Source organism: Barbus barbus, assembly GCF_936440315.1.
Source record: "Barbus barbus genome assembly, chromosome: 11".
Classification (NCBI taxonomy): domain Eukaryota; kingdom Metazoa; phylum Chordata; class Actinopteri; order Cypriniformes; family Cyprinidae; genus Barbus; species Barbus barbus.
This window is the reverse complement of record NC_136739.1, coordinates 6,084,880-6,109,675: the sequence shown is the minus strand read 5'-3', so window position 1 is coordinate 6,109,675 and position 24,796 is coordinate 6,084,880. Positions and strand designations below refer to the sequence as shown.

The 24,796-nt window shown below is 37.8% G+C and overlaps 2 protein-coding genes across 12 annotated transcripts in view; both read right to left on the bottom strand.

Moving 5' to 3' along the window:
- Window positions 1–1,154: 1,154 nt before the first annotated feature.
- Window positions 1,155–10,358, bottom strand: LOC306877305 (F-box/LRR-repeat protein 3-like). Of its 3 annotated transcripts, none has more exons than XR_013784883.1 (6): window positions 10,048–10,330; window positions 8,951–9,329; window positions 8,142–8,264; window positions 7,882–8,053; window positions 4,009–4,819; window positions 1,155–3,781 (listed from the first exon to the last, which is right to left on the bottom strand). XR_013784883.1 is itself a non-coding variant. In XM_079429003.1 (5 exons), the coding sequence occupies exons 1-5, from the start codon at window positions 10,065–10,067 to the stop codon at window positions 4,179–4,181; spliced, it is 1,335 nt and encodes a 444-aa protein (XP_079285129.1). In that variant the 5' UTR covers window positions 10,068–10,358; the 3' UTR covers window positions 1,155–4,178. The 3 variants fall into 3 exon arrangements, 1 of the variants encoding a protein (XP_079285129.1); XR_013784884.1 differs by having other exon boundaries at window positions 4,019–4,819; XM_079429003.1 differs by having other exon boundaries at window positions 1,155–4,819; window positions 10,048–10,358.
- Window positions 10,359–14,184: 3,826 nt separating this feature from the next.
- LOC306877376 (E3 ubiquitin-protein ligase MYCBP2) overlaps window positions 14,185–24,796 on the bottom strand; it is a 107,679-nt gene continuing 97,067 nt past the window's right edge. For all 9 annotated transcript variants that reach the window (XM_079429111.1, XM_079429112.1, XM_079429117.1 and 6 more), the window contains 14 exons: window positions 23,985–24,251; window positions 23,615–23,898; window positions 22,348–22,444; window positions 21,084–21,203; window positions 20,713–20,814; window positions 20,461–20,589; window positions 19,855–19,987; window positions 19,092–19,195; window positions 18,788–18,976; window positions 18,576–18,683; window positions 17,215–17,424; window positions 16,748–16,855; window positions 15,517–15,682; window positions 14,185–15,371 (listed from right to left, as the gene is read on the bottom strand). In XM_079429111.1, coding sequence (XP_079285237.1) covers window positions 15,256–15,371; window positions 15,517–15,682; window positions 16,748–16,855; window positions 17,215–17,424; window positions 18,576–18,683; window positions 18,788–18,976; window positions 19,092–19,195; window positions 19,855–19,987; window positions 20,461–20,589; window positions 20,713–20,814; window positions 21,084–21,203; window positions 22,348–22,444; window positions 23,615–23,898; window positions 23,985–24,251 — 2,133 coding nt within the window. In that variant the 3' untranslated portion in view covers window positions 14,185–15,255. The remainder of the gene's footprint in view (window positions 15,372–15,516; window positions 15,683–16,747; window positions 16,856–17,214; window positions 17,425–18,575; window positions 18,684–18,787; window positions 18,977–19,091; window positions 19,196–19,854; window positions 19,988–20,460; window positions 20,590–20,712; window positions 20,815–21,083; window positions 21,204–22,347; window positions 22,445–23,614; window positions 23,899–23,984; window positions 24,252–24,796) is intronic.

The following is a 24,796-nucleotide window of genomic DNA, read 5'->3' as shown; positions in this document are numbered from 1 at the left end:
TATTGCCCGAAACACTTCAGAATTCATCCTGCTGCTTTTGTCAGCAGTCACATCATCAATAAATACAAGAGAACCAGTTCCACTGGCAGCCATACATGCCCACGCCATGACACTACCACCACGTTTCACTGATGAGGTGGTATGCTTAGGATCATGAGCAGTTCCTTTCCTTCTCCATACTCTTCTCTTCCCATCACTCTGGTACAAGTTGATCTTGGTCTCATCTGTCCATAGGATGTTGTTCCAGAACTGTGAAGGTTTTTTTTAGATGTCGTTTGGCAAACTCTAATCTGGCCTTCCTGTTTTTGAGGCTCACCAATGGTTTACATCTTGTGGTGAACCCTCTGTATTCACTCTGGTGAAGTCTTCTCTTGTTTGTTGACTTTGACACACATACACCTACCTCCTGGAGAGTGTTCTTGATCTGGCCAACTGTTGTGAAGGGTGTTTTCTTCACCAGGGAAAGAATTCTTCGGTCATCCACCACAGTTGTTTTCTATGGTCTTCCGGGTCTTTTGGTGTTGCTGAGCTCACCGGTGCGTTCCTTCTTTTTAAGAATGTTCCAAACAGTTGTTTTGGCCACGCCTAATGTTTTTGCTATCTCTCTGATGGGTTTGTTTTGTTTTTTCAGCCTAATGATGGCTTGCTTCACTGATAGGGACAGCTCTTTGGATCTCATCTTGACAGTTGACAGCAACAGATTCCAAATGCAAATAGCACACTTGAAATGAACTCTGGACCTTTTATCTGCTCATTGTAATTGGGATAATGAGGGAATAACACACACCTGGCCATGGAACAGCTGAGAAGCCAATTGTCCCATTACTTTTGGTCCCTTAACAAGTGGGAGGCACATATGCAAACTGTTGTAATTCATACACCGTTCACCTGATTTGGATGTAAATACCCTCAAATTAAAGCTGACAGTCTGCAGTTAAAGCACATCTTGTTCGTTTCATTTGAAATCCATTGTGGTGGTGTATAGAGCCAAAAATGTTAGAATTGTGTCGAGGTCCCAATATTTATGGACCTGACTGTAAAGTGTTAATTTATACTAATGCAAAAATATTTAATGTCTTGTTGTTGCTGTACCGCACATTGATGAATATTGTTGCCTTAATGTAATTGATCTGTAAAACAGCCAGACAATTTTTCACACAATGTTTATTCACCCTTATTTCAATAAAAGACAATGTTATGTTTTTACAACAACACAAAAAAGAAATGTGATGCTTTCATATTCGCAATACAAGCAATATGCTCACTTGCTTCAGAACAAATCAAATACATAAGCACTGGGTTTGATGCTATTTGTACATTTTTCTAATTTCCTATGATCTGGTTTACATCGAGTTCATGCAATGCTCTTCAGCGTGCACTTCCAAAAAGTTAGTCTAACAAAAAGCTTTTTGTGTCAGATTGGCAAGATATGCACTGCTGAATAAAGCCGAGCTTGTGTATTTTAATTTGTATGTGAACTACTGGGCTATGGCTTACCTTTTCTGATCATTTTCAGGAATATTTAACTTTTAAATGCTGGCAAGAATCTTACCCCCGGTTTCACAGACAAGGCTTAAGCCTAGTTCAAGACTAAAATGTAAGTCTGAGCTGTTTCAACTGAAACAAACTTGCACTGGTTGATCTTAAAATATATCAATGCCTTTGTTTTCTCTCAAGATGGACACCAGTAATGTTTTTTTCTAAGGCACATTTATAAAAATTACTTAAATGTCCTAATTGAACTATGGCCTAATCCTGGCTTAGTCTAAGCCCTGTCTGTGCAACCAGGCCATTTTTTACTTAATTTAGTCGCTACAACAATTTGCAAAAGCTAAAACCACTTTAATTCTTGATATCGGGCTAAAAAAAAATCCATTACATGCTATTGGCATATAAATCAACAAGGAGCATCTCACTCAAAGCTTAACTATCAATATAAGCCGATTAATAAAAAGTATATTAATAAATTAGACTGATCAAATCTAATTACAAGGGTACAAAGATCCATCAAGGAGTAATTCCCACTCATCTGAAAGATATCAGCACAGAAACACTTCAAACCTCCACAGAGGGTGCGCACGAAATAAGTATTTCTATTTATATCAAACACACAGCATTTTATATACAGACATGTGGGACTTCCTTCTTAAAGGAAAATGTTTTCACTGCTTCACTCCAATACTGAATCATACTGAACTGAATGGAAGGGGCGCATTTTAACGCAGCCAGACTAATTCATTCATTATATGGTCGTATCCCATTCAATTTGTCATTGCACAACATTCTTCATGCAATCTAATAGAAGCCAATCAACGCTTCATTGTATCCCTAAGATGCTTTTACTATTTTTTTCCAAATTTGAGGACACAAGTGTGCTGTGAGCCAAACATTGATCCTTTCATTTCCTTCCTCTCTGACATACCTAAGACCTTGAAAATATGCGGTTTTATTATTATGCACCCTCTTCCCTGCTACACCCAAATATGAGCGACTAAACCACCAGAAAGAGAGATTTCAATTCGGTATGCATAAGGTGCGTATTATTCACTATACATCTTTGTACAAAAGCACTGCAATACCAAACCTGTTATATTGCAAAATGTTTGAATCACGTAAAATATAGTTAATCATTTATCTGCATAAACCAGAAACCCAAGCCTGATGGTTGTGCACTTCTTTTTCTCCTTCTATTTGTGTTGGTGAACATTGTGAGGCCACTAGTCGGGGAACAACCACTCTCACTAGTGTTATGACTTTTCATGTCACTAGAAGGAGCTGCTAAATATTCCAAGTGAGAACCTGCTACACAAAGTAGCCTTCAGATTGGTCAGATTAATCAAAACGCGAGATGCCGGGATGGGCTCCAACATCCCTGTGGACAAGCATTTGGGAAAATGGATGATTAGTTGCTTAAATGTTGAGCCACTGAAGACAGATACAGATCCACAGCGGGACTAAGTGACTAAGAAATAGTGAAGCATCTGCTGAGAATGTCAACAAAGACAAATAGCCTATTCATCTAAATGCATGAATAATGAATATCTGCATCTAAATAAAACAGCTTTCAGTTGGAGTTTCTTTTCTAGATTAAATTTCTAATTTTTGTCCTGCAAAATAACCTGAAAATGTAACTTACAGTATATACATGTTATGTCATGTACAGCAATCCTTGATTTAGTTTTATAAAGGAAATGTCAAGAGGACAAAAAAAAAAGAAGAAATTAGTAACTTTTACAAAATGTCCAGGGCTGCATTTGCCAAAAGCATATCGTAAACCCATTGCTACCAATGGAGCTACGATCAACTTAGGCTTACAATGCTTTTGGGAAACGCAGCCCAGGTTATGTTACATTTCAAAAAATCAATAATGCAAACTTATTTTTCCACAAATAAGCTGAGTGATATATATTGTAAAATATTTAAATCCTGGCAGTTTTTTAATATATAGATCACACGTGAATTTTGTTGCACTGCCTTTATGCCGATTAAATAACAATAGAGCTGTAGCAATTACTTTATTGCAGTAATGAGTATCTAATGGGTTTAACAAGTCAAACAATAACTCAGAGATGAAATTGGAAAAAATGCTTAATTGTTTTGGCAAATGGTCCTTAAATGGACTTCATCTCTTTTTGATGCATCTTTCAATTTAATATAATTAGAATTTTTTCTGTTTTAACAATAAAGTGAAATGTTATATTTTCTCATTAAATGGAGATTTGCTACAACATGACATTTAAAGAAATGGTTCACCTAAAAATATAAATGCTGTCATCATTTACTCACCCTCATGTCATTCTACAAACCTGTATGACTTTCTTCTGTGAGACTTTTTTTTTTGTGTGCGTGTCAATACAATGGATGCTAAGGAACACCAAATCTAATGCCAACACTTTTCAAAATATCTTCTTTCATGTTCCACAGAAGATGATCAAACATGTTTGAAAAGGACTTAAGGGTGAGTAAATGATGACAGCATGTTCATTTCTGCGTGAACTATCCCTTTACAACCATCCACATTCATTATAAGCAGTGTGGGAATATACATCTCAAATCAAATTAAAGTACAAGCCAACTGTGAAACTCACAAAATGCCATCGAGTCCATATTACCAAAGGCTTACAAGTGTCCCAGTCTGATTACTTTCTATGGTCTTCTGAACACAACAGATGAACATTTCACCAGGTGGGCATCATATCTGGAAACCAAACGCGCCCGAGGTGCTTGGACACTTCCCAGTGGATCTCATCAAGGCTGTATTTGTGGTCTGGGATGAGCACCTCCTCCATGATGGAGAGCTGAGAGAGACGGCGGCCACACATCTTCACGAATTCCACGAAAGCGCTGCAGGAGACCTCGCACTCGCCCAGTCCGATGGCCGACAGGTGCTGGCAGCGCTCTGCGATACGAATCAGCTCCTCATCCAGCGGCCGCAGACCGTTGGCACACACCACCAGCTCCACCAGACGCGGACAGTTCATGCCCACGCGGCCCAGGACCTCTTTGCTGACCGAGCGGCCGAAGTAGAGGTGCGTAACGGGGATCTCGTCACGGAAAAAGGGCCCAAACTCGTCCTCGTACAAGAAGAAGTACATGACCAGGTTGAATTTGGGCGAATGACGCACCATGGCATCCCAGCTGCTCTTCTTGATGGTGTGGAACTGCTGGCCGGGGTTCTCGCTCACAACGTCTATGCGCAGATGCTCGAGGTGCACGTGCTTCTCGGAGGACAGCGCCAGCAGCAGCTCGTCGCTCAGTAAGTGATAGTTGAGAGCCAGCTCTCTCAGACCGTGACACTGATCAGCGACGCACAGAATACCTGCAACAACAGCAGACTGGTGAGATTCACCTGCACTAGACACTACAAATAGCATACAGACTGACTGACATCCCTGCACTCTAAAGCACAAACACAGTTATTTGATCTAAATAAGTGTTAACATCTGAATAGGGCTGTCGCATTTCCTCCATTCAATTCTTTGACATTTTGTCGAGTATATATTCCGGTATCCAAAATACCGGAAGTGGTGCATTTCATGGACGAGAATTCATGAAACGCATTATTAGACTATTTTCCAAGGCTGCATACTATATTAAACCCATGTAAAAATCATAATAAAGCATAATGCTACTGTGAATTCACAAATGTTACAATTCAATTAAATAAACATGCAATGCAGGTTTAATATGCACTTTATTTACAAGCATGTAGGTTTACGATCATGTGTGTCGGGGTTCATGTTGTTCCAAATCCATATGACTTAGTCATACACAATACTGACCTGCTCAGTTTAATTAATTTAATTAAAGTGAATATGCACTGTGACTAACAGGCTGTTAAAAAAAGCCTGTTCATATGACTAATGTGCTATAATTAAAGTCGATGTGAGAGGGATAGACCTAAATTGAAGTGGTTAATCACTGAAAATCTTTCCACTCCACTCAAATGGAGGTATTGCAGCATTGAAATCAATGTTGACACAAAACACATGGAAACACATGAGAATCGGTGCTTTCATGGCATGTCATATTTACCTTAATTACTAGATCACAAGCCGGACATTCTACTCAAAGCTGTTCAACCTCAGACTCAGACTTCACTGCTAACAGCAAAATTTGTGTGTAATTTAAGATATTAACTTACAAAGCCACAATGCAGCAAGTAATATTATGAAAAATGTCTTATTTAGCAGGATATTAGTTATCCAGTTCTGTGCTGGCAACATTAAACAGTATTGTGCCTTTTGTTTATTTTCAAAATATTGCTTCATTAAGATAAAGAAGTCAATTATTAAACGGAAGTATTACAACTGCTTATCTGCAGTTTACTGCTGAAGCTGCTGCCATTTTTAATGTTTTCCACATGATGTTGCATCTCTCAGAAAACTCAATTTACATTTAACGCCTGTAGCATTAAAGGGATAGTTCACCCAAAAATTTTTAATTACCCCATGATTTACTCACCCTCCAGCCATCCTAGGGGTATGTGACTTTCTTCTTTCAGATGAATACAATACAAAAGGTAAATAAAGTCCTTCTGAGGTTAGAGTTAGGGACGCTACACTTTTATGAACGTGTGTACGACAGTTAGCGGAAGCTAAAGATTACAGTTTATAAAGTTTTAAATATGGATATTTTTCTTACAAAAAAACATTGAAGGACTTTATTAACCCCCCGGAGCCGTGTGGAGTATTTTTATGATGGATGATTGCACTTTTATTGGACCTCAATCTCAACACCCACTCACTGCCATTGGAAGAGCCAAGATATTTTTCATCTGAAAGAAGAAAGTCATATACACCTACGATGGCTTGAGGGAGAGTAAATCATGGGGTAATTTTCATTTTTGGGTGAACTATCCATTTAATGTGAACAAACCTAATGGTGTTTGCTGTCAGTGCTCCATATTTGAAGTCCGTAAACTATTTTAGATTCAGGAGAGGGAGATTTTCAGTGAATAAGGAATTATATTGCTTTATTATTAAACTGCTTTATTACTCTGTTTTGCATAAAATGGCTTAGAAAGACTTGCTACCTAAAGCACAAGTGATATGGATTACTTTCCATGTACTGTTTTGTCGATTTGAAACTTAACACCCATCCCCATTTACTTTCACCATATGGAGAAAACAAACGTCAGGACATTGTTTCAACTTCAATTTTTGGTTTCCATTAGAGAGTGAAAGTCATGCAGGTTTGGAATCAAGTGAGAGTAAATGACAACAGAATAGCTATTTTGGGTTAACTATCCCTTTAAAACCACAGGGACTAATAAGAACAAACATCATGGAAAGTTTGTGTTGTCACTTTCAATTTTTTTGTATATCTGCCATACAGTAGGGGCTAATCGGCACTTGACTGTATCTGTAGTACCATCAGTCCAATCAGAAAGGGGTGAAAATATTGGTGTGCACCTATTACAATAATTCCAGTAGTCTCTATGAGGAGCGGAAAGGCAGTGCTTTGTTTGAGTTGGCCAGCCAGTCTTGTCAATAAGCTGTAAACACACTTTATCATATTCTGCCTGTACACACCTTATTTATTAGCAGCACATGACTAAGAACAAGTAACATGAGTTTGATCAACAAAAGTCACAGACATATGACATTGAGACTTTCTACAGGTCATAACTATAAACTGTTGTATCCCAATGTGTGAATGGCCAATAACAATCTTCCGATTCATTTCTATTTCTACAATTTACACTGCCGTTCAAATGTTGGGGTTAGTCATTTATTTTTAAATGTTTTTGAAAGTTTTTTTTTTTATGCTCACCAAGGTTGAAATTAAACTGTAATAATATTCCACAATATTAAATAACTCTTTTCTACTTGAATATATTTTTGTAATGGTAAAGCTGACTTTTCGGCATCATAACTCCAGTCTTCTAATTCGAATATGCTGCTCAAGAAACATTCTGTATTATCAATTTTGAAATCATTTGTGCTGCTTCAGATTTTTGTGAAAATCAGGATACATTTTATCAGAATTCTTTGAACAAAATTTAAAAGAACTGCATTTATTAATTTTCTGTACTAATAATATAAATGCCACTTTTGATAGTCTAAGTAGTTTGTTTTACATTTAATTGTGTATTTATTCTGAATGTTTGAATTATTTTGCTTTATTTGAATATGAGAAAAATTTACATTTACTTGAGAATATATACTAATATTCTAATTAATTATATTTAAAATAAATGTTAATAATTGCAATTAAATCATTAATATTTTTAATTCAAATTAATAAAACTTTTCAGATAAAAGAAAGTGCTCAATCAACTGAATTTGTTGTCGAGTATATTTCCTGGACTGGCCAACATCCTAGAATCACAGTTCCTCAAGCAGCATCATATTCCAGCGGCAGACGAGTAATTCATACCTGCAGGAGAAACATGTGGGCAGCTGCTCATCTTTAACAGCTTGAGTGTATCACTGTTGTTGGCCACCAGGACCTTGAGCGAAGGATCATCCACTGGCGTATCGTCAATTTTCAGAGACGAAAGAGATTTGGAGTTGACAAACACCACGGTGAGTGCAGAAATGAAGTGGGACTGAAGAGAAGGAAAACAATCAGATATCAGGAAACAAGCCAACCCCTCATCCCAACACACAGCTCAGCCATAACACACGTCCCGATACCTTCGGTAGCTCCATGAAGCTCGGCCGTGCAGTGGAGATCAGCCCAAGTGTCTTCAGTGAGCAGTTGACCAGCTGAGACAGGATGTCACATGCAGCCTCCGCCGACTCTGTACTGCTGTCCACCTGTGCACACAGATCACATGCCTTTAGCATCAGCTCAAGCAACTCGACTACTGCGGTTCAGGTTTAGATCAGATGAGCCATGCTCAGAGTTACTGTAAAATAGCCGTTATATGCACATCCACTGATTTTTAATTAAAGTCTACATATCTATAATATTTAGTGCTGGGCATCCAAAATAAAAGTTTGTTTATATATTGTACATTTATTATGTATATATAAATACACACAAATGCATGTATACATTTAAGAAAAATATTTTTTCTTAAACGTATAAATTTTTCACCCTCAGTTTCCAGATTTTCAAATCATCCAAATGTTGTTGTATCCTAACAAGCCATACATAAATGGAAAGCTTATTTATTCATATTTATGTATAAATAATAATAATAATTTATGTATAAATAAATTCCAAACAAAATGACCCTTATGACTGGTTTTGTGGTCCAGGGTCACATAAGAATCTTGGTAACCAAACAGTTTTGGTTCCCATTGCCATCCATCGGGAACCAAAACTGTTTGGTTACCAACATTCTTCCAAATATCTTAATGCTCTGCAGAATAAAAGAAACTATACAGGTTTGAAGCATCATGATTTATGGGTGAACTATCCCTTTAAGGTCAGCTTGATTTGTGAGCGGTAATGTGGAGCCAGCTGGTAACCATCAGCTTCCTCGTGAGCCTCTCACCTTGAAGCTGACGTACTGTAAATGATTGGAGTGCTTCTTTATGATTTGCTTAATAAGGTCAGGATGAGTGGCCTTCAGGTAAGAGCTGGCAGGCTGGTTGAGCTCAAACTCAAAGCACCTCCACAGCTCGGGCATGTGGAAGGCCTGATTCCAGCCGCGGCAGACCTGCGAGGCGAAGGCGCGATCGAGGAGAGGCAGGTACTGGAAGATGTGGAGCAGGATCTCCTGTGGCAGTCGAGCCCAGTTGGACAGCAGATCTCCAGGGTCCTCGGTGGGCTGTCTGACTCTCTTGCAGGTGTCCGCCGGCCCCTCGCAGGATGAGGTGCTGTCCTCACAGTCTCTGCTCAACCTCCTTTTCATTCTTGGGGGCCTGAGAGAGCTGTGAAGCATAAGAAGTGAAGTACAAACAAGCCCAATGCAAACACACACACAGTGGCAGAGGAGCATGTTTGAACAGGACATGCATCCTAAAACGAGTTTATTTTACAGGTTTAGCGATATTTATTACGTTTAAATGGCTTTGAGCTTTCCTGGAAATAAGTTAAACTGCTTTAATACAATTACAAACAAATTCCTATTTGTGGTCCTGGAGCACAAAACCAGTCATAAGCAGCTCAAGGATATTTGTAGCAATAGCCAACAATACATTACATGGGTCAAAATTATTGATTTTTCTTTTATGCCAAAAATCATTAGGGTATTAAGTAAGGATCATGTTCCATGAATAAATTTGGTAAATTCCCTACTGTAAATATATCATAACTTTCAAGGCATATATAGCAAATATTGTCATTTCATAAACCATACATCAATGGAAATATTATTTATTGTAACGTTATATCAAATCCCCCAAAACTGAGCCTTATGACTGGTTTTGTGGTCCAGGGTCACATTTGGCTCAAAGTGTGTTGCGTTAAACTCTGACCAGCAATCAATGATTTCAATTATGAGCAACTGAACTGCCATGGATGAGATATTTTCCATAAATAAACACATCATTAATTCAATAAACACATTGCACACATGCATTTAGTCACAGAGACAGTGAGCTAGTTAGACTAAGCCAACAACAACCAGCAAATCCCAAATTAACTTACCTGTTTTGCGTGTTGCTCATGTTATCTCTTCAGCTCGCTTGCAAACAGCGAAAAATAAATAAAATCCTGATAACTCGTCTGAATGTCAACCAGGACAGGAAGCAGAGCGGCGCAGAGCACACGCATTGGAGACGAACGAGGGTGGATTTGTGTCGTTATATTGTTTTCTCGGGAGTTCTCGCTGGTGTTGACCTACTTCTTACAGGGTGCTCTGTGTACCGCAGGAGATCCCAGCGTCCCGCCTCCTCCAGCGCTGAAAATGGCGATGTTGTTGTTGAGAGTCAGGCGCGCGTGAGCAACCTTGGGCGGCTGCCACTCTTGCCAACTCTCGCGAGACAAATAAGCAACTGCAGCTTCAAAAACAAGCCCATTTTTTTAATGATTTATTATCATCAATATTATTTATTAACAATTATTTATAACCAATAAATGAGCCTGCGACATTAAACTGAAACCACTCTTTTAACAGAAGCTATTTTACAAAAATCAGCAAACTGCAATAAAAGTGGGAACAAAACTTTTCTCCAATCACATGTGAGCAGAATAGGATTGGAGAAAAAACACAAGAGCTTCAAAGGTGAGCTGTAGCATAGCCACATATATATAGTCTGAAATATATTGGGGTCATTCTATGGAGCAAATTTTGTGCCAATATTCATCAAACAAATCCAGTGTTTTGCAAATAAACTGCTTAATCTGCTTTTCAAAGAAAAACTCGACTTTCAAACAAACGCAAAGTGATTTGCAAATACAAAACTCTATTTTGAGAGAAAATGCAGAGGTAGGAACAAAAATATATGTGAGACTCATTTGCCTTTTTATGAGGAAACTTGGCTTGATTTTCTTGATGCAGGGGTATAACAATATATTGTGACACAATGTAATGTATAATGTATACATTTGTAATGCAAATATATAATGGATAGCAACAATAGTGTGTACCAAAAATGAAAGCTTAGACAATTTAGCATCAGATTACAATATATTGTAACTAGAGCTGTCAAACGATTAATTGCGATTAATCGCATCCAAAATAAAAGTTTTTGTTCACACAATATATGTGTCTACTGTGTATATTTATTGTATATGTATATATAAACACACACATACGGTATATATTTTGAAAATATTTACATGTTTATATTTATATTCGTATAATTTATACGATATAAAAATATATTTAATATATAAATATAACATTTTTCTTAAATATATACATGCATGTGTTTGTATTTATAACAACATAATAAATATACACAGTACATACACTTATATGTTAACAAAAACTTTTATTTTGGACACGATTAGTTGCGATTAATCGTTTGACAGCACTAATTGTAACACAATATATTGTTATACCCCTGCATTGTTTTGAATGTTGAACAATTGTATCAATATATAATCAATATATAAGTATATTCTATATCCCGCGATCCAACAGAGGATAAGAGGTACGGAGAATGGATCAGATTGTATAGGGAAAGACAGTCTAGTTAAATGTTTAACCATGTCACAACTGATTTTTGAACTAATCAATCATGTTAACAACTTTAGATTAGATTAGATTCAACTTTATTGTCATTTATGCAGAGTACAAGTACAGAGCTAATGAAATGCAGTTAGCATCTAACCAGAAGTGCAAGAATATAGTGTTTTATATACATATAAGTGCAGAGTAAATGAAGATATGATTTACAGAATGTACAGTGGAATTGCTATATACAGTATTGAGCAGAGTATATACAGAATATAAATAGGAATGCAATGTAGGGATTGTATGTACATTATGAACAGAGCAATGTAGGATTATATACATTATGAACAGCAGAAACGTGAGAACAGTGGTAATAAATAAATACAGCTGGATGAGTGTGCAAAATATTGATAGGACAATGTATTCTATGCAAAATAGCAGTAGTGCAATATTTTATAGAAATATTTTACTGTGCTTTGTGTAGTAACAACTTTATACAGTTTATAGTGTGATAACTTGTACAGTCTGTGCAAAATAAGAGTAGTGCAAATGCATGTGTGTAAAGTACTGTGACCAGTGCAGTAATAAGCAGGTGCAGGTTAGATTGGTGGTGTGGCGTTCAGAAGTGTCACAGCCTCGGGGAAGAAGCTCTTCCTGAGCCTACTAGTGCGAGAGCGTAGGCACCTGTAACGCCTGCCGGATGGAAGGAGGGTGAAAAGTCCATGGTTAGGGTGAGAGGCATCCTTGATGATGTTTCTTGCCCTGCCCAGACAGCGCTTATAATAAATGTTCTCAATGGAAGTTAACTGGGTGCCGGTGATCCGTTGAGCAGTTTTCACCACCCGCTGGAGTGCTTTGCGGTCAGATGCGGAGCAATTGCTGTACCATACTGAGATGCAGTTCGTGAGTATGCTCTCAATGGTACAGCGGTAGAATTCCACAAGGATCCTGGGATTCAGGTGAACTTTCTTAACAGCACTTGTTGTGAATTTCACTGACACTGTAATAGGGTCACTTTGTGAAAACATCTAAATGGTTAATTATAGATATAGTTAGACAGAAACTCATCTGTTCCATACTCATATTGGTCTGAAAAGATAAAGAGGTGTTTCAGGTCTCAGGAGACTAGCGTAAATTGACCTACAGCGCCATCTGCTGTTTTTGGAAAAGAAAGTTGCTCAATTGCACGTGTGAGAAAATCAGCCTGTGGCATTTGTGAGAAAATCAAGCCAAGTTTCCTCATAAAAAGGCAAATGAGTCTCACATACATATATTTGTCCATACCTCTGCATTTTCTCTCAAATAGTTTTGTATTTGCAAATCACTTTGCACTTGTTTGAAAATCAAGTTTTTCTTTGCAAAGCAGATTGTGTTTATTTGCAAAACACTGGATTTGTTTGATGGATATTGGCACAAAATTCGCTCCATACCATTTTTCTGTCCTTAGCCTTTACAGAAATATTACACTTGGTTACAATTGTTTTTATATTGTAAAATGAAACAATGTGTTCTTTGAAAAACTACACCTCCTTGAGTCATCAATGTGGCAATATTTGTTTTTAATTAATTATATTAGCACCACAAAACTGCGCGTCCCCACAGCAACGAGCAGAGGGAAAGTGCTTTATTTTGAGGTCAAGGTTTTTCTACCATTTAAAATAAATGTATACATAACTATCAAATAAATAACATTAAAAAATGCCAAATAAATATTATAGACAAATATATATAAAAATTAAAATAGGGGTACATGTTTTGACATTGAGAATTATACATCATAAATAAGCTTTCCATTGATATATGGTTTGTTAGAACAGGACAATATTTGGCCGAGATACAACTATTTGAAAATCTGGAATCTGAGGGTGCATAAAAATCTAAATATTGAGAAAATCGCCTTTATATTTGTCCAAATGAAGTTCTTAGCAATGCATATAACTAATAAAAAATTAAGTTTTGATACATTTAGGGTAGGAAATTTACAAAATATCTTAATGGAACATGATCTTTACTTAATATCCTAATGATTTTTTGGCATAAAAGAAAAATCGATAATTTTGACCCATGCAATTACAAAGTATTGTTGCCTATTGCTACAAATATACCCGTGCTACTAATGACTGGTGTTGTGCTCCAGTTCTGTCACCAATGTGTACTGGCATGACAAAAGCACATGTTGACTTGCCAAAGCATACACCGGAATAGAGAACATACACAAGAGAAAGTCATTTAGAACTATTGCCACTGAAGTAACAATTGAACAAGTAATACCAAAGACTATAGATTACAATAATAAAGAGACTTTGGCAATACTGAAAGAAGGACATTAGAACAAGGAAAGGAGTTGTCCCCACAGTGCACATGCAGTTTTCGTCGAGAATGAATGGGTGTTTTTTATTTGGGGTTCAAATATTAAATTGGGGAAATATTTTGGGATAGTGCTTTTTGATGGTTTCGTATTTGGGGCTTTTCGTGAGGAAGTGCAGCTCTGTTTCAGTCTCTTCCAGACTGTAGTATATACACTATTTTAAAACTTATTTTGTAGGTAATGTCGGTGTTAGGCGTGCTGTCAGCCGCCATTCTATCAACTTTTTAGATACTTTTCGAGCTTGCATGTTTCAGGAATGAATGAGAAACGAAAGAAAAGCACAGGACACTCCTTTTGTAATGTACCTTGCTGAACAGAGAACCCGGTTTATTATTACCATTCAGCTCCATCCACAGATAATAATACAAAGCAGATTCACAAGTTGCATTTTTTTGCCCCCCCCCCCCCTTCCTATATACCTCCAAAACAACCACTAAATAGCCACAATTTCTAATATATCTCTTGTTTTGCCTCACATTCCTTTGATTTGGTGTGAAGACTGGCCCCATGGAGTCGTGTTCTTACAATACAAAAGCAGAACGTACTCACCTTCGTTTTTAAAATGACAGAAAAAAGGGGTTTATACCACGTCATTGAGACAAAAGGGCAGACACCGCAGACAACAAGCCCCTCGATAAGGTTCTGACTACAGAAATGATATCGCACTTGCCGGGGAAAACACAACAGCGTGTGTGTCACTGTATAAAAATGTACAGTGGCTTTATTGACATACATTCCATATTGTTTACATCTGCGAGGAGGCACACCCAGTATTGCACTTCATTAAAAGTTCTGGCTCAAAACATAACCCAGAATATCAAACGAAACTGAAGTGTAGAGAGTAGCAACGTCGGAATACACATATGAAGGGTTACTGTCATTATATACAAGATTAGATAAATCATACACTATTATCCTCCAGCGTCACATTCTAAAGTCCTCTTATAGCATTTGAATCTTTAGCCGTCAAACCATGATGCACTCCAAAGTGAAGGAATACTGTACAGGATTACGAAAACAAAGTCAGTTTACATACAACAATAGAATCTTAAATTTGTATTGGAGAAGCTGAAAACATGGCCCATCCACATGGTCTCGGATCCCAAAATCCTCCATACATGGTTACACTTCAGTGGTCAGGAGGTGTGCATGCAAACACGTCACAACGTAATTTTTTTTGTTCTTTTTTTTCAATCTTCTGCGTCTAAAGAGAGGGAGGATGCACCTTGGAGCACAGCGGCCCGTCACAGCCCCCTCAGAATGGGACGTCCGGTGTGTCTGCTCTCAGGCTGCGCTGAAGCGGGAGTCGGCCGCCACAGGAGGGTGAATATATATATAGAGGGCGATCATTACGGGACCCTGGCGTTTAGAAGGTATGGGCATTTCTACACACGCCGCAGCCCAGAGCGAACTCCTCTCCGGTGGGAGGATGGACCACATGCAGGGGACACTCGCTTCCTTCTAACTGTTTTCCTTTTGGTCCTGTGAGGGAAGAAAGAAACTGAAGTCAACACCTGAACAAGCTTCAATAATAAAAAGTATAAATGGAACAAAGGCCTAACTCGAGTTTAAGACAGACCAAAAATTTTGGGGAGACTTTTTTTATTCAAGCATTTAAGTGTTGTACCAGCAGGACAATGAGGCAGCTCTTCTTTTGGGACACTGGTCATCCTCTGGAAATCATCATGACAGGCGTTGCAAAAATGTGTCGTCCCAAAGCAGAAGAACACAGCCACAGAGCAACAGTAACGACATTTATACTCCAGGAAATCTGTCCCGTGTTTAGAGCACATCTGCAACAAAAAAAGAAGTGTAAACAAACTCGTTCCAAAGAAGCACATTCCTTGCAACCATTCTCTTTCACTCTGTTCTGCTGTGATTCGACGTTACAAACAATCGCATGAAGACAGAAACTGAAGCAACACTTTTGTAATGCAAAAGCATTAGTGATTAAATTTTCAGGGGTAAATGTGTTTAACTGTCATGAAAATAATGTTATAATTCACAACAATATGATTGTTTTATTAAAGCAAATTATTTTTTAATAATATTATAATGTTATTGTACAATAAAAAAATAAACATATTTATAATATATTAATAAATATTTTTACAAATATAATTTTAATGTGTGAAATACATGTGCTTTCACCCATGAACTTGAAAAACCATTTAAGCTGATTGAAAACAGACGTGCTGATAAACTGAAAAGCAGCCACGACTGAGCCATTGTATCACACTGATCTCCGAAGTAAATATATAAAACTAAATCATCTGGATGCGCAGACCTCACCAATGTTAATATGGAACAATCCCTGGATGCAGTGTGTGATAGCCAACCCAAAATTTTGCATCACCAACAAAAAGCCAACACGCTTTTGGATTATTGCAGTAAACAAGTAAACAAAAGTTTGATTCTTACATGATAATCTTGACTTCAAAGTCACTATCGCTAAGCTTTAGACAACCCTTTCAGTCACTAGTTAACATAGTTTGCAGAAGCACGAGTATGAAGACAAAGAGGATGTAGAATAGACGATGATGTCACATCTAGGCACTTGTTAGAAACAAATTTTTCTCTGGAAACAAATGCTTTAAAAAAAATCACGTGTAGGGTATTACTAATGTATTTTATGGTGTAGAATAAAACCTGAAAATATATTGAGCTTGTTTTTAACCGCAAACTTATTTTAGGCATTTAACCATACTTAAAAAGCCACTGACTTTGGGACAACGGAACTGGGTTTCTGGGTTTTCTGACTCATTTCTGCAGCCATCTATTGTGTTAAAAACAGAATCCTATGCAAGCACATGAAACGTGCCTTGTTTTGTTCCCAAACACACTGATGTCAAACTGACCTGTGCTCTGGACACATCTGAGCAAGCGCCACAGATGAGCTCACGGGGATCATAATCGTCGCCTTGTCCTGCCTCGGCATCACAGCGAGCTTCTCCCCCAAAATAGGCCTGGATGAGTCAGAAGTCACACTGTTAGCACAACAGCTGGAGAAATGGCTTCATTATGGCAGTATGTCATCTGAACAGATTACGATACGGTTGTTATGATAATCATATTTCATGCTGGCAAATAGCTCCTGCTCTACAGGAGTCAGCTGCGTTTAATCGTTTTTATCAAGCATGTTTTTCCATTCTATTCAAAGTAAACAGCGACATCCTGAAAGGGACAGTTCACTCAAACCCAACTGTTCTCTTTCTGAAAGCTTCCTCAGCCATAATATACAAGATTGTTTAAAACCACTGCTTCTGTGCTTCACTGAAGGTTTGTGAACACCACACAAAACCAACAACACTCGTGAAGATCAAACCTTTTTGCACTTGTAGCAGACGTAGTAAGCGTATCTGTTCATGGCAAATCCAGCGGGGTTGTTGTAGAATCGAGCTCCAGACATTGTGATGGCTTCACTTTTGTGTAGCCCTTCATACTCCAGTCTCATCAAAGCCTTTCTCCTCACGTCCTCATACAGCTCTTTGATGGGGTCCAGCAGGTCTTTTAGGACACAGTGGTTTATTTTGTTCTAAAAAGAAAGACGAAAACAGGAAAGACACAAATTAAATGGCAGGTACATCAACTGTTAGATATCATGAGCAGCATCTAGAAAGAGTTCAGACTGGCTTTGGTTCATATAGAACAGAGAAGTATAAATTATTGAGGATTATATGATTGGAGAAGTCACATTGACATATGTGACCAGAGAGAAGACTGACATTCTACTGGAATATCTTTGTGATTATGAAAGGTCAAAATAAATATACCAATCTAACAAAATAAAAAGAAATTATGCGTGGATGAAATGTTTACAATTAGAGCAATAACATATTAAAGCTAGGGTGAATTTTCATTTACATGCAAACTTACAACAGAATTCTTCACCAAAAATTTAAATTCTGTCATCATTTAGTCACTTGAACATTCAAAAACATCTCCTTTTATGGAAGAAAGTCAGTCATACAGGTTTAGAAAATAATGGTGAATAAATGACAGAATTTTCACTTTCTAGATTAATTATTCCATTAACCAGGGCTGCACGATATAGGCGGAAAAACTAATTGTGATTTTTGCTTTTTTGTATTACGATTTAAAATGTGATTTTTTAAATGTGATGATTTATTTATTTTGTCTCAGAGCTGCACAATTTGGCAATTTTGTTTATTAAAATATTTATTATTATCATTTCTATTATGATTACAATTATTATTATTACATTGTAAGATGAAACAAACTAAGAAAAACAACTATTGTTCCACTATAATTAAATCATTTTCAAATTCCTGATTACAATACCAATATTTATGCCTTAATTACTCTACTTTCAGACGTTAAACCATCAAGCTTTATTTGGCGGAAAACTGCATGGAGCTCTTGTAGCTTGTCTTTTGTTGACAACAGGCATTCTCAGATGGTTGGTGCATGTTGCGTTCCCAAATTAATTTGTTTATTTATTGTGAAGCGAGCTGCCCTGAGACTCTGAAAACACCTGATCATGAGCTGCTCACTTGTAAATGAACAAAGTGCTGTCCTTCACTTTGACGCAGCACATATGTCTAATTAAAATGCAATCTTGGCGATTAGATATTCTCACTATGCTATAGTGTGATTTTGATTTTATTCTGATAGCTCACTCAGCCTGACTTTTAGCTCAAAGTGAGTCCAGACTAGCTTATTTACCTTGCAAATAGGGCAAGACATGAACCCGAAGGTTATCCTGGGCCCAAGCCAGCGGTTCTCCAGAACCCTTCTTGTGCACTGAAGATGGAACACGTGACTGCAGTCCAGCTGCAAATAAACCAGGACAGATAGTTGCACGCTGATCTTCTGTATGTACGTAACTCTATATCCTCTAATATGCCATCACACGCAGTGACAGTATTCTACTGTACCTGGATTGCTGGGGCAGCAGACAGAGCCTCTGTGAAGCAAATCATACACATATCATCAGCGTCCTGTTTCAGACAGGCTGCGGTTTTGTCACAACCATGTAAACAGGGCAGACACAGCTCTTCATTTTTGACCCCTCCACACGGGTGGCCGCACGGATGAGTCTTACTGCAGGCCAGCTTTGCATACTCCTACACAACAGTTAAATACATAGTATGTTTATGAAATCATTGAATTCCAGCATAACAATTAACAATGTAAAAAAGCATATAATTCTGCAAAAAAGGTGACATTTTAAGTGAATACCTGACAGTCTTGGTCTGAACATACACTTCCTACTGCAGACAGCTCTGTGCCGTTCCTGGTGCCACAGAAGCGGCAGACGTCTGAACTGCTGGAAGCTGGTTTCCCTGAAGGACAGTACAATAACGCCATTTAAGCTATAACCAGCAATAAAATAAAGCCAAAAATAAAATAAAAAGAATTGCTCTGTTTTTTTAATCTGTTATCTAACATTTAATATACATTTTATAATATTCTGTTCCAGGCTTGTGTAGTGATGGGTTTAGTCCCTTTGTTGTGACCTGTAGCTGTATTTACAGTCTCAGAGGCGAGTTCAGTTGACTGTGTAGGATTAATAATGAATAAACCAATAAATAAAAACACTGAATTTGAAGAAAGCACTCCCAAGAGTCAATATATAAGAATGTACAGTAAGAGCTGTGTAACATAAGTGTTCTCATGTCTTTTAAGTTACTTACAGCTAATTTTAGATGATTTGATTTTATAGCCAACAGACATAACTGCTCTGAGAATTTAATTCACTTTTACATTTATGCATTTGACGACTTGCATTTAAGGTACACATTTAATGCCTTGGGGATCAAACCCATGACCTTGGCACAACTAGCGCCATTCTCTACAGTTTGAGATTTTGCAAAATAAAGCTCTAAAAACATACAAAAGGAACACTATTTATATGGACAATGTTTGAGTCCCGTTTGCAGCATTCACGTTTACTCTTTTTCTCTCTACATTCTCAAACATCATTACAGGAAGAGGAAATCACCTGTGTGCTCACGGAACTCCACCATGGCCTTCATGGTCTTAGAGTCGGCCAATGCCATGAGCCAAAAGAGTTTGGTTCTGCCACAGCCTTCGTGTAGGTCCACCTTAATGGCCTCTTCCTCCTCCTTAAAGACCTGCACACAACATGTGTTATGAGAAACTTCAAATGGTACCATATTTTTTGATGCACCATTTATTATATTAACAATGTTCCCTGTGAGTATTTTTAACAACATGATAATATAATATGAACAACCATAGATATATATACGTAGATGCCTCATTAGCGACTGTTTCTATGGGCCGTTATACGCAAGTCGTCCGCCATATTGCAGCATTAAACTTGACGTCATTCACCATAGTAATCACTGAATATTCGAAAGATGCCACAATCCTGCACCGAACGGCTCAGTACGAACCTACAGTATGGTGACGTCAAAAATACCGTTCCAAGATGGCGGCCACATCTAGGGCATCTATATATGTCTATGTGAACAACCAGCCAACAAATACACAATTCTTGATTCCTAACCCTGGTTATGGAGTATAATTGATCCATATGTCGATGATCAGTTGTGTGTGTGTGTGTGTGTGTGTTCAGGTTCACCTGTCTCTGGTGGGTCCGTGTGCGGCGGTGGAGATGGAGGAAGCGGTCGCAGTCGGTGCATAGGTTTCCACAAGCATTACACAGAATGATGGCTGCCGTCTCCCCGTCATCATGGTTATCACACATGGGCTGCGAATTAAACGTCAGGGTGAAGAGGTAAAGAGCTCATTCTTGGCAGAAGGACTAAATGTACTATTGCACTCATTGTGCTTTATAGCAACCTAGAGGCCTATTAGACCCAATGTGCCGTACCATCTGCTTCTGCTGCCCGTCTTTGCCCATCCAGCGTCCTGAAGACAGTCGGTCCACGTGGTCCTGATCCAGCACACACAGAGAGGCCAATGCGAGCCATAGCTGAAGAGAGGAAGTAGAACCATTTGAAATTTAAATTCAAGTTCTTACATATATCCAGGTTTTCTATGACAGCGGGTGCCCTGTTCATATTCATCTAGATAATACAAATAACCACGTGATATTGCATTTAGTGACCCATATCAGATCACATGACTGTAAACTCCACCCACCAGTCACCCCTGATCCTCCAGCTGAAGGATTCTGAGTAATACTGATCTAGCTGGCAAATGTTCAGTTGTGACAGATGAAGTGTGTGCAGTGAGTCGTACCCGAGTGGTGGCAATGCAACGCACTGGACAGCGATGCTCCTCTTCCATCTTAGTGAGCGCAATGATGGTCTCAGCAATAGCATTCTTAGTCACCCTGGACCAGGCATCCGAGAGGTGGCCCTGAGGTAAAAAAGACACTTAAATGAGGAGGGAGCGTTTCTGTATCAAAACTAGGGCTGTCAGTTTAATGTGTTAATTAGTTATGAAAAAATAACGTGATTAAAATATTTTACTGCAGTTAACGCACTGGCCCCGCCCCCAGACCTAAATGCCATCTTACATTTCATACAGTTGACTGTTGACAAATATGACGCAGGGCGACAACTCCATAAATGCATTTATGTCCTAAGCTTCAAGATATTGTGGCAAACAAATGCCCCTGTATGAGTTTTTGTCTCATATTTATATCACATAAGCAATATGACATGAGTGCTGTTTATGTCCGAATACCACGCGTTTAAATGTGATTTTATACAACAGTTCAGTAAATAAGAAGTTAATATTGTGCTATATTTTAAACACAATATTGTCTATTTTTGCTCAATTTTGCAGAGAAAATATTACCTTTAAAGCCTCCGCAGAAATATTGTGCTTCTCCGAGCAACACAGCGGTGATTCGTTTCTGAATGAATTTGCGTTTTGAATCGAATTAATGACTCAAAAACATATTTACCGCCACCTGCTGGCAGTTTTAGTTTCTTATTTAAAAAAAAACATTAAAGGGATAGTTCACCCAAAGAATTTAATTCTGTCATCAATTACTCTCATGCCGTTTCAAACCTGCATGACTTTCTTTGTGGAACATAAAAGAAGGTATTTTGAAGACTGTTGGTAACAAAGCTGTTTTGGTTACCAATGACTTTCATTGGATAAACAAAACATATTGAGATGTTTCTCAAATTAGCTTCGTTTATGTTCCATAGTTTATGCTAGGCTGTTGTAGCCTGAACGTTTGTAATACATTTTATGTTAAATCAAATCAAATATTTCTTTCTAAAGTACCATTTGTAATGTCTACTTGATACTTTCTCATTTAACACAATAATGACTTTATCTTTGTGGGTAATTTCACAGCCAAATTTAATTTGCGATTAATTAGATTACATTATGTAATTAGATTAAAAATGACAGCCCTAATTAAAACGCATCTGCAGGAGCAAGATTTATATAATATCATTCATAAACATGCAGCTGAACAGCAAATCTGCTGCATATTGTTAAGACAGAAAAGGTGTTTGGGATAAGATGGGCCATCATTACTCACAGCAGCCATGTCTTTGACAAGTTTAATAATAATCTCAGCGATCTGAGGCGGAGTGGAGCCCTTCATCCACCAGTGACTAATTCCACGCCGTATGTAGCTGCACAAACAGACAAAAATATAAACAAAGTTATTAAATATACATTTCTAAAATGTTAAGACCCTTAATAAGATCATTTCAGACCCTGTATGCCCTGCAGCTTCAAAAAACAAATTGCTGATTTGCAAAAAAGACCCAAGATATTAATTAATTTGATGACGCTGTGTACAAAAATAAGAATAAAAAAAAAGATTTTTACATAAGATATCAAAAAATAATTTTACAAAAGTGATTTTATATACATAGCATTAAATGCAAGTCAAGTGTCTAATGTTACAAATAACTTCAAATAAGATAAAATGTCAAAACACGGGTGAAATAATGTTACATTGTCATTCAGTTTGACAGATTTAGGTCAAAATTATTCAACATACTTATTCTGATCTGTACTTATTAAAATAAAAAAAGTGGTCATAGTACATTATTACATTTTAAATTATTAAAAACTTCTTTAAAATTATTTAGTATTTTGAGGCTGCACTGTGATACTTAAATGACATCTAATGATTCTTGTTGTAAATACACCCATGACCTATGGACTCCTGTTACAGTAAATTACATTTTAGTCTTCTGTAAATCATAACAAACATTTAATTTCTGTTCTGAAAAAATAAAACAAACATGACATTCTAAAGTACAGGGGCTGTATTATTGTTTTAACAGTACTGTATTATAGTATTGTTAAAATAAAGCTGTATAAAACTTTTTTGATGCTTGAAAACCCTTTTCATCTTTGACCCATATATTTATATATCAGCTTTACTGCACTTATCAGAATAACAAATGCAGTAAACTCTCAAAAGTTTTGAATGACAAAAAGTAGTATTCAAAATGTATAATCTACCAAAATCTACAAGAGTGGAAGAAAATTGGAATCAGGTTTTAACAGACAAATTGTTAACAAATAGTTTGAATCTGGCTCAGAGGAAGATAAGAATCATATCTTTTGGCAGTTTTTCTGGTGATTAAAGGATAATGCAAGACTTCTCCACCATACATATGGTCGTCGAAAGCAAAAACTCTACAAAATGCAGATATTCTGTGAATTTGCTAGAGTAAAAAATACATTATTTTTTAGAATCAACTGCCCAAAATTAGTAAGAAACAAGTATTGGATTTCATTCAGCAAATATGATTCAAGGCAGTGTAATTGGCACATGGCAAGCTGACCTTGAGTTGAAGATCATGGGTAGGGTGACTGTAGTGACTCCTTTGCCTGCAGCCATGCCAGCTGTGCCAACTATAGTGGTGCCCTTCGCCTTGAGCTGTACAGTGAGGGCCTTGGCGATGCAGCCCAGAAACATATCTAAAATGCCCAGCTTGGTCCAATCGCTCTTCTCGGTGGAGTGGATGATGTCACTGATGTCTGCAGGTGGCAGCGCCTTTACACCGATGACACTGGCCAGGCGCATGGGAGTGACCTCAGGAAGAACACGTCTGAGCAGTGACGTCACCTGCACGGCAAGAACAGTGTTGCATTCCAGATCCTGATTGTATAAAGTTAAGTTCAAGACTAGCAGTTCTCGATGCGTTCACAAACCTGTCTCTGGACGCGTGGCGAGGCAGTGTGAAGGAGGGAGAAGAGGTCCTGCAATAGGGTGAGCTGCTGGGCCAGGTATTGCCGCCCAACATTAGAGCCACTCAAGGCCAGCACCATAGACAGCAGCTCAAAGCAGTAAGCGTCAGAGGAGGCGTCGTCATCACTGGGCTGAGAGTTTGCGTTCTCCTTGCTGGAAATGGCATGCTCCCATTCCTCCCGCACTCGCGTGGCCTCCATACGGATGGCCTGGACGATATGGGCACACACCTGAGGAGGCAAACAGTCAGGTGAGGAGATACTGCTATTTTATAGAGACTTGGGAAAAGGAAAATGCTGGCTGTCTACTGCCTGAAAAAGAACCTCATACAGTCGTGGTCAGAATTATTGGAACCCTTGGTAAATATGATCAAAGAAGACTGTGAAAATTAACCTGCTTTGTTAATCCTTTTGATCTTTTATTTAAAAAAAAAAAAAAAAAAAAAAAAAAAAAAAAAAAATCACAAAAAGCGAACCTTTCATTGGATAATAAGAATTTAAAATGGGGGGAAATATCATTATGAAATAAATGTTTTTCTCAAACACACGTTGGACACAATTATTGGCACCTTTTTATTCAATACTTTTTGAAACCTCCATTTGTCAGTTTAACAGCTCTAAATCTTCTCCTATAATGCCTGATGAGGTTAGAGAACACCTGACAAGAGGTCAGAGACCATTCCTTCATCCAGAATCTCTCCAGATCCTTCAGATTCACAGCTCCATGACGGTGCTTCTTCTCTTCAGTTCACCTCACTCATTTTCTACAGGGTTCA

What these genes read in the sequence shown, in the direction of transcription:
- LOC306877305 (XM_079429003.1), bottom strand. Translation starts at nt 10,067, where the DNA reads ATGAGCAACACGCAAAACAG. An exon ending in ATGAGCAACACGCAAAACAG is followed by an intron (nt 9,330 to 10,047) that starts GTAAGTTAATTT and finishes TATGCTTCACAG; the next exon opens with CTCTCTCAGGCCCCCAAGAA. An exon ending in GCTTCATGGAGCTACCGAAG is followed by an intron (nt 8,054 to 8,141) that starts GTATCGGGACGT and finishes CCTTCTCTTCAG; the next exon opens with TCCCACTTCATTTCTGCACT.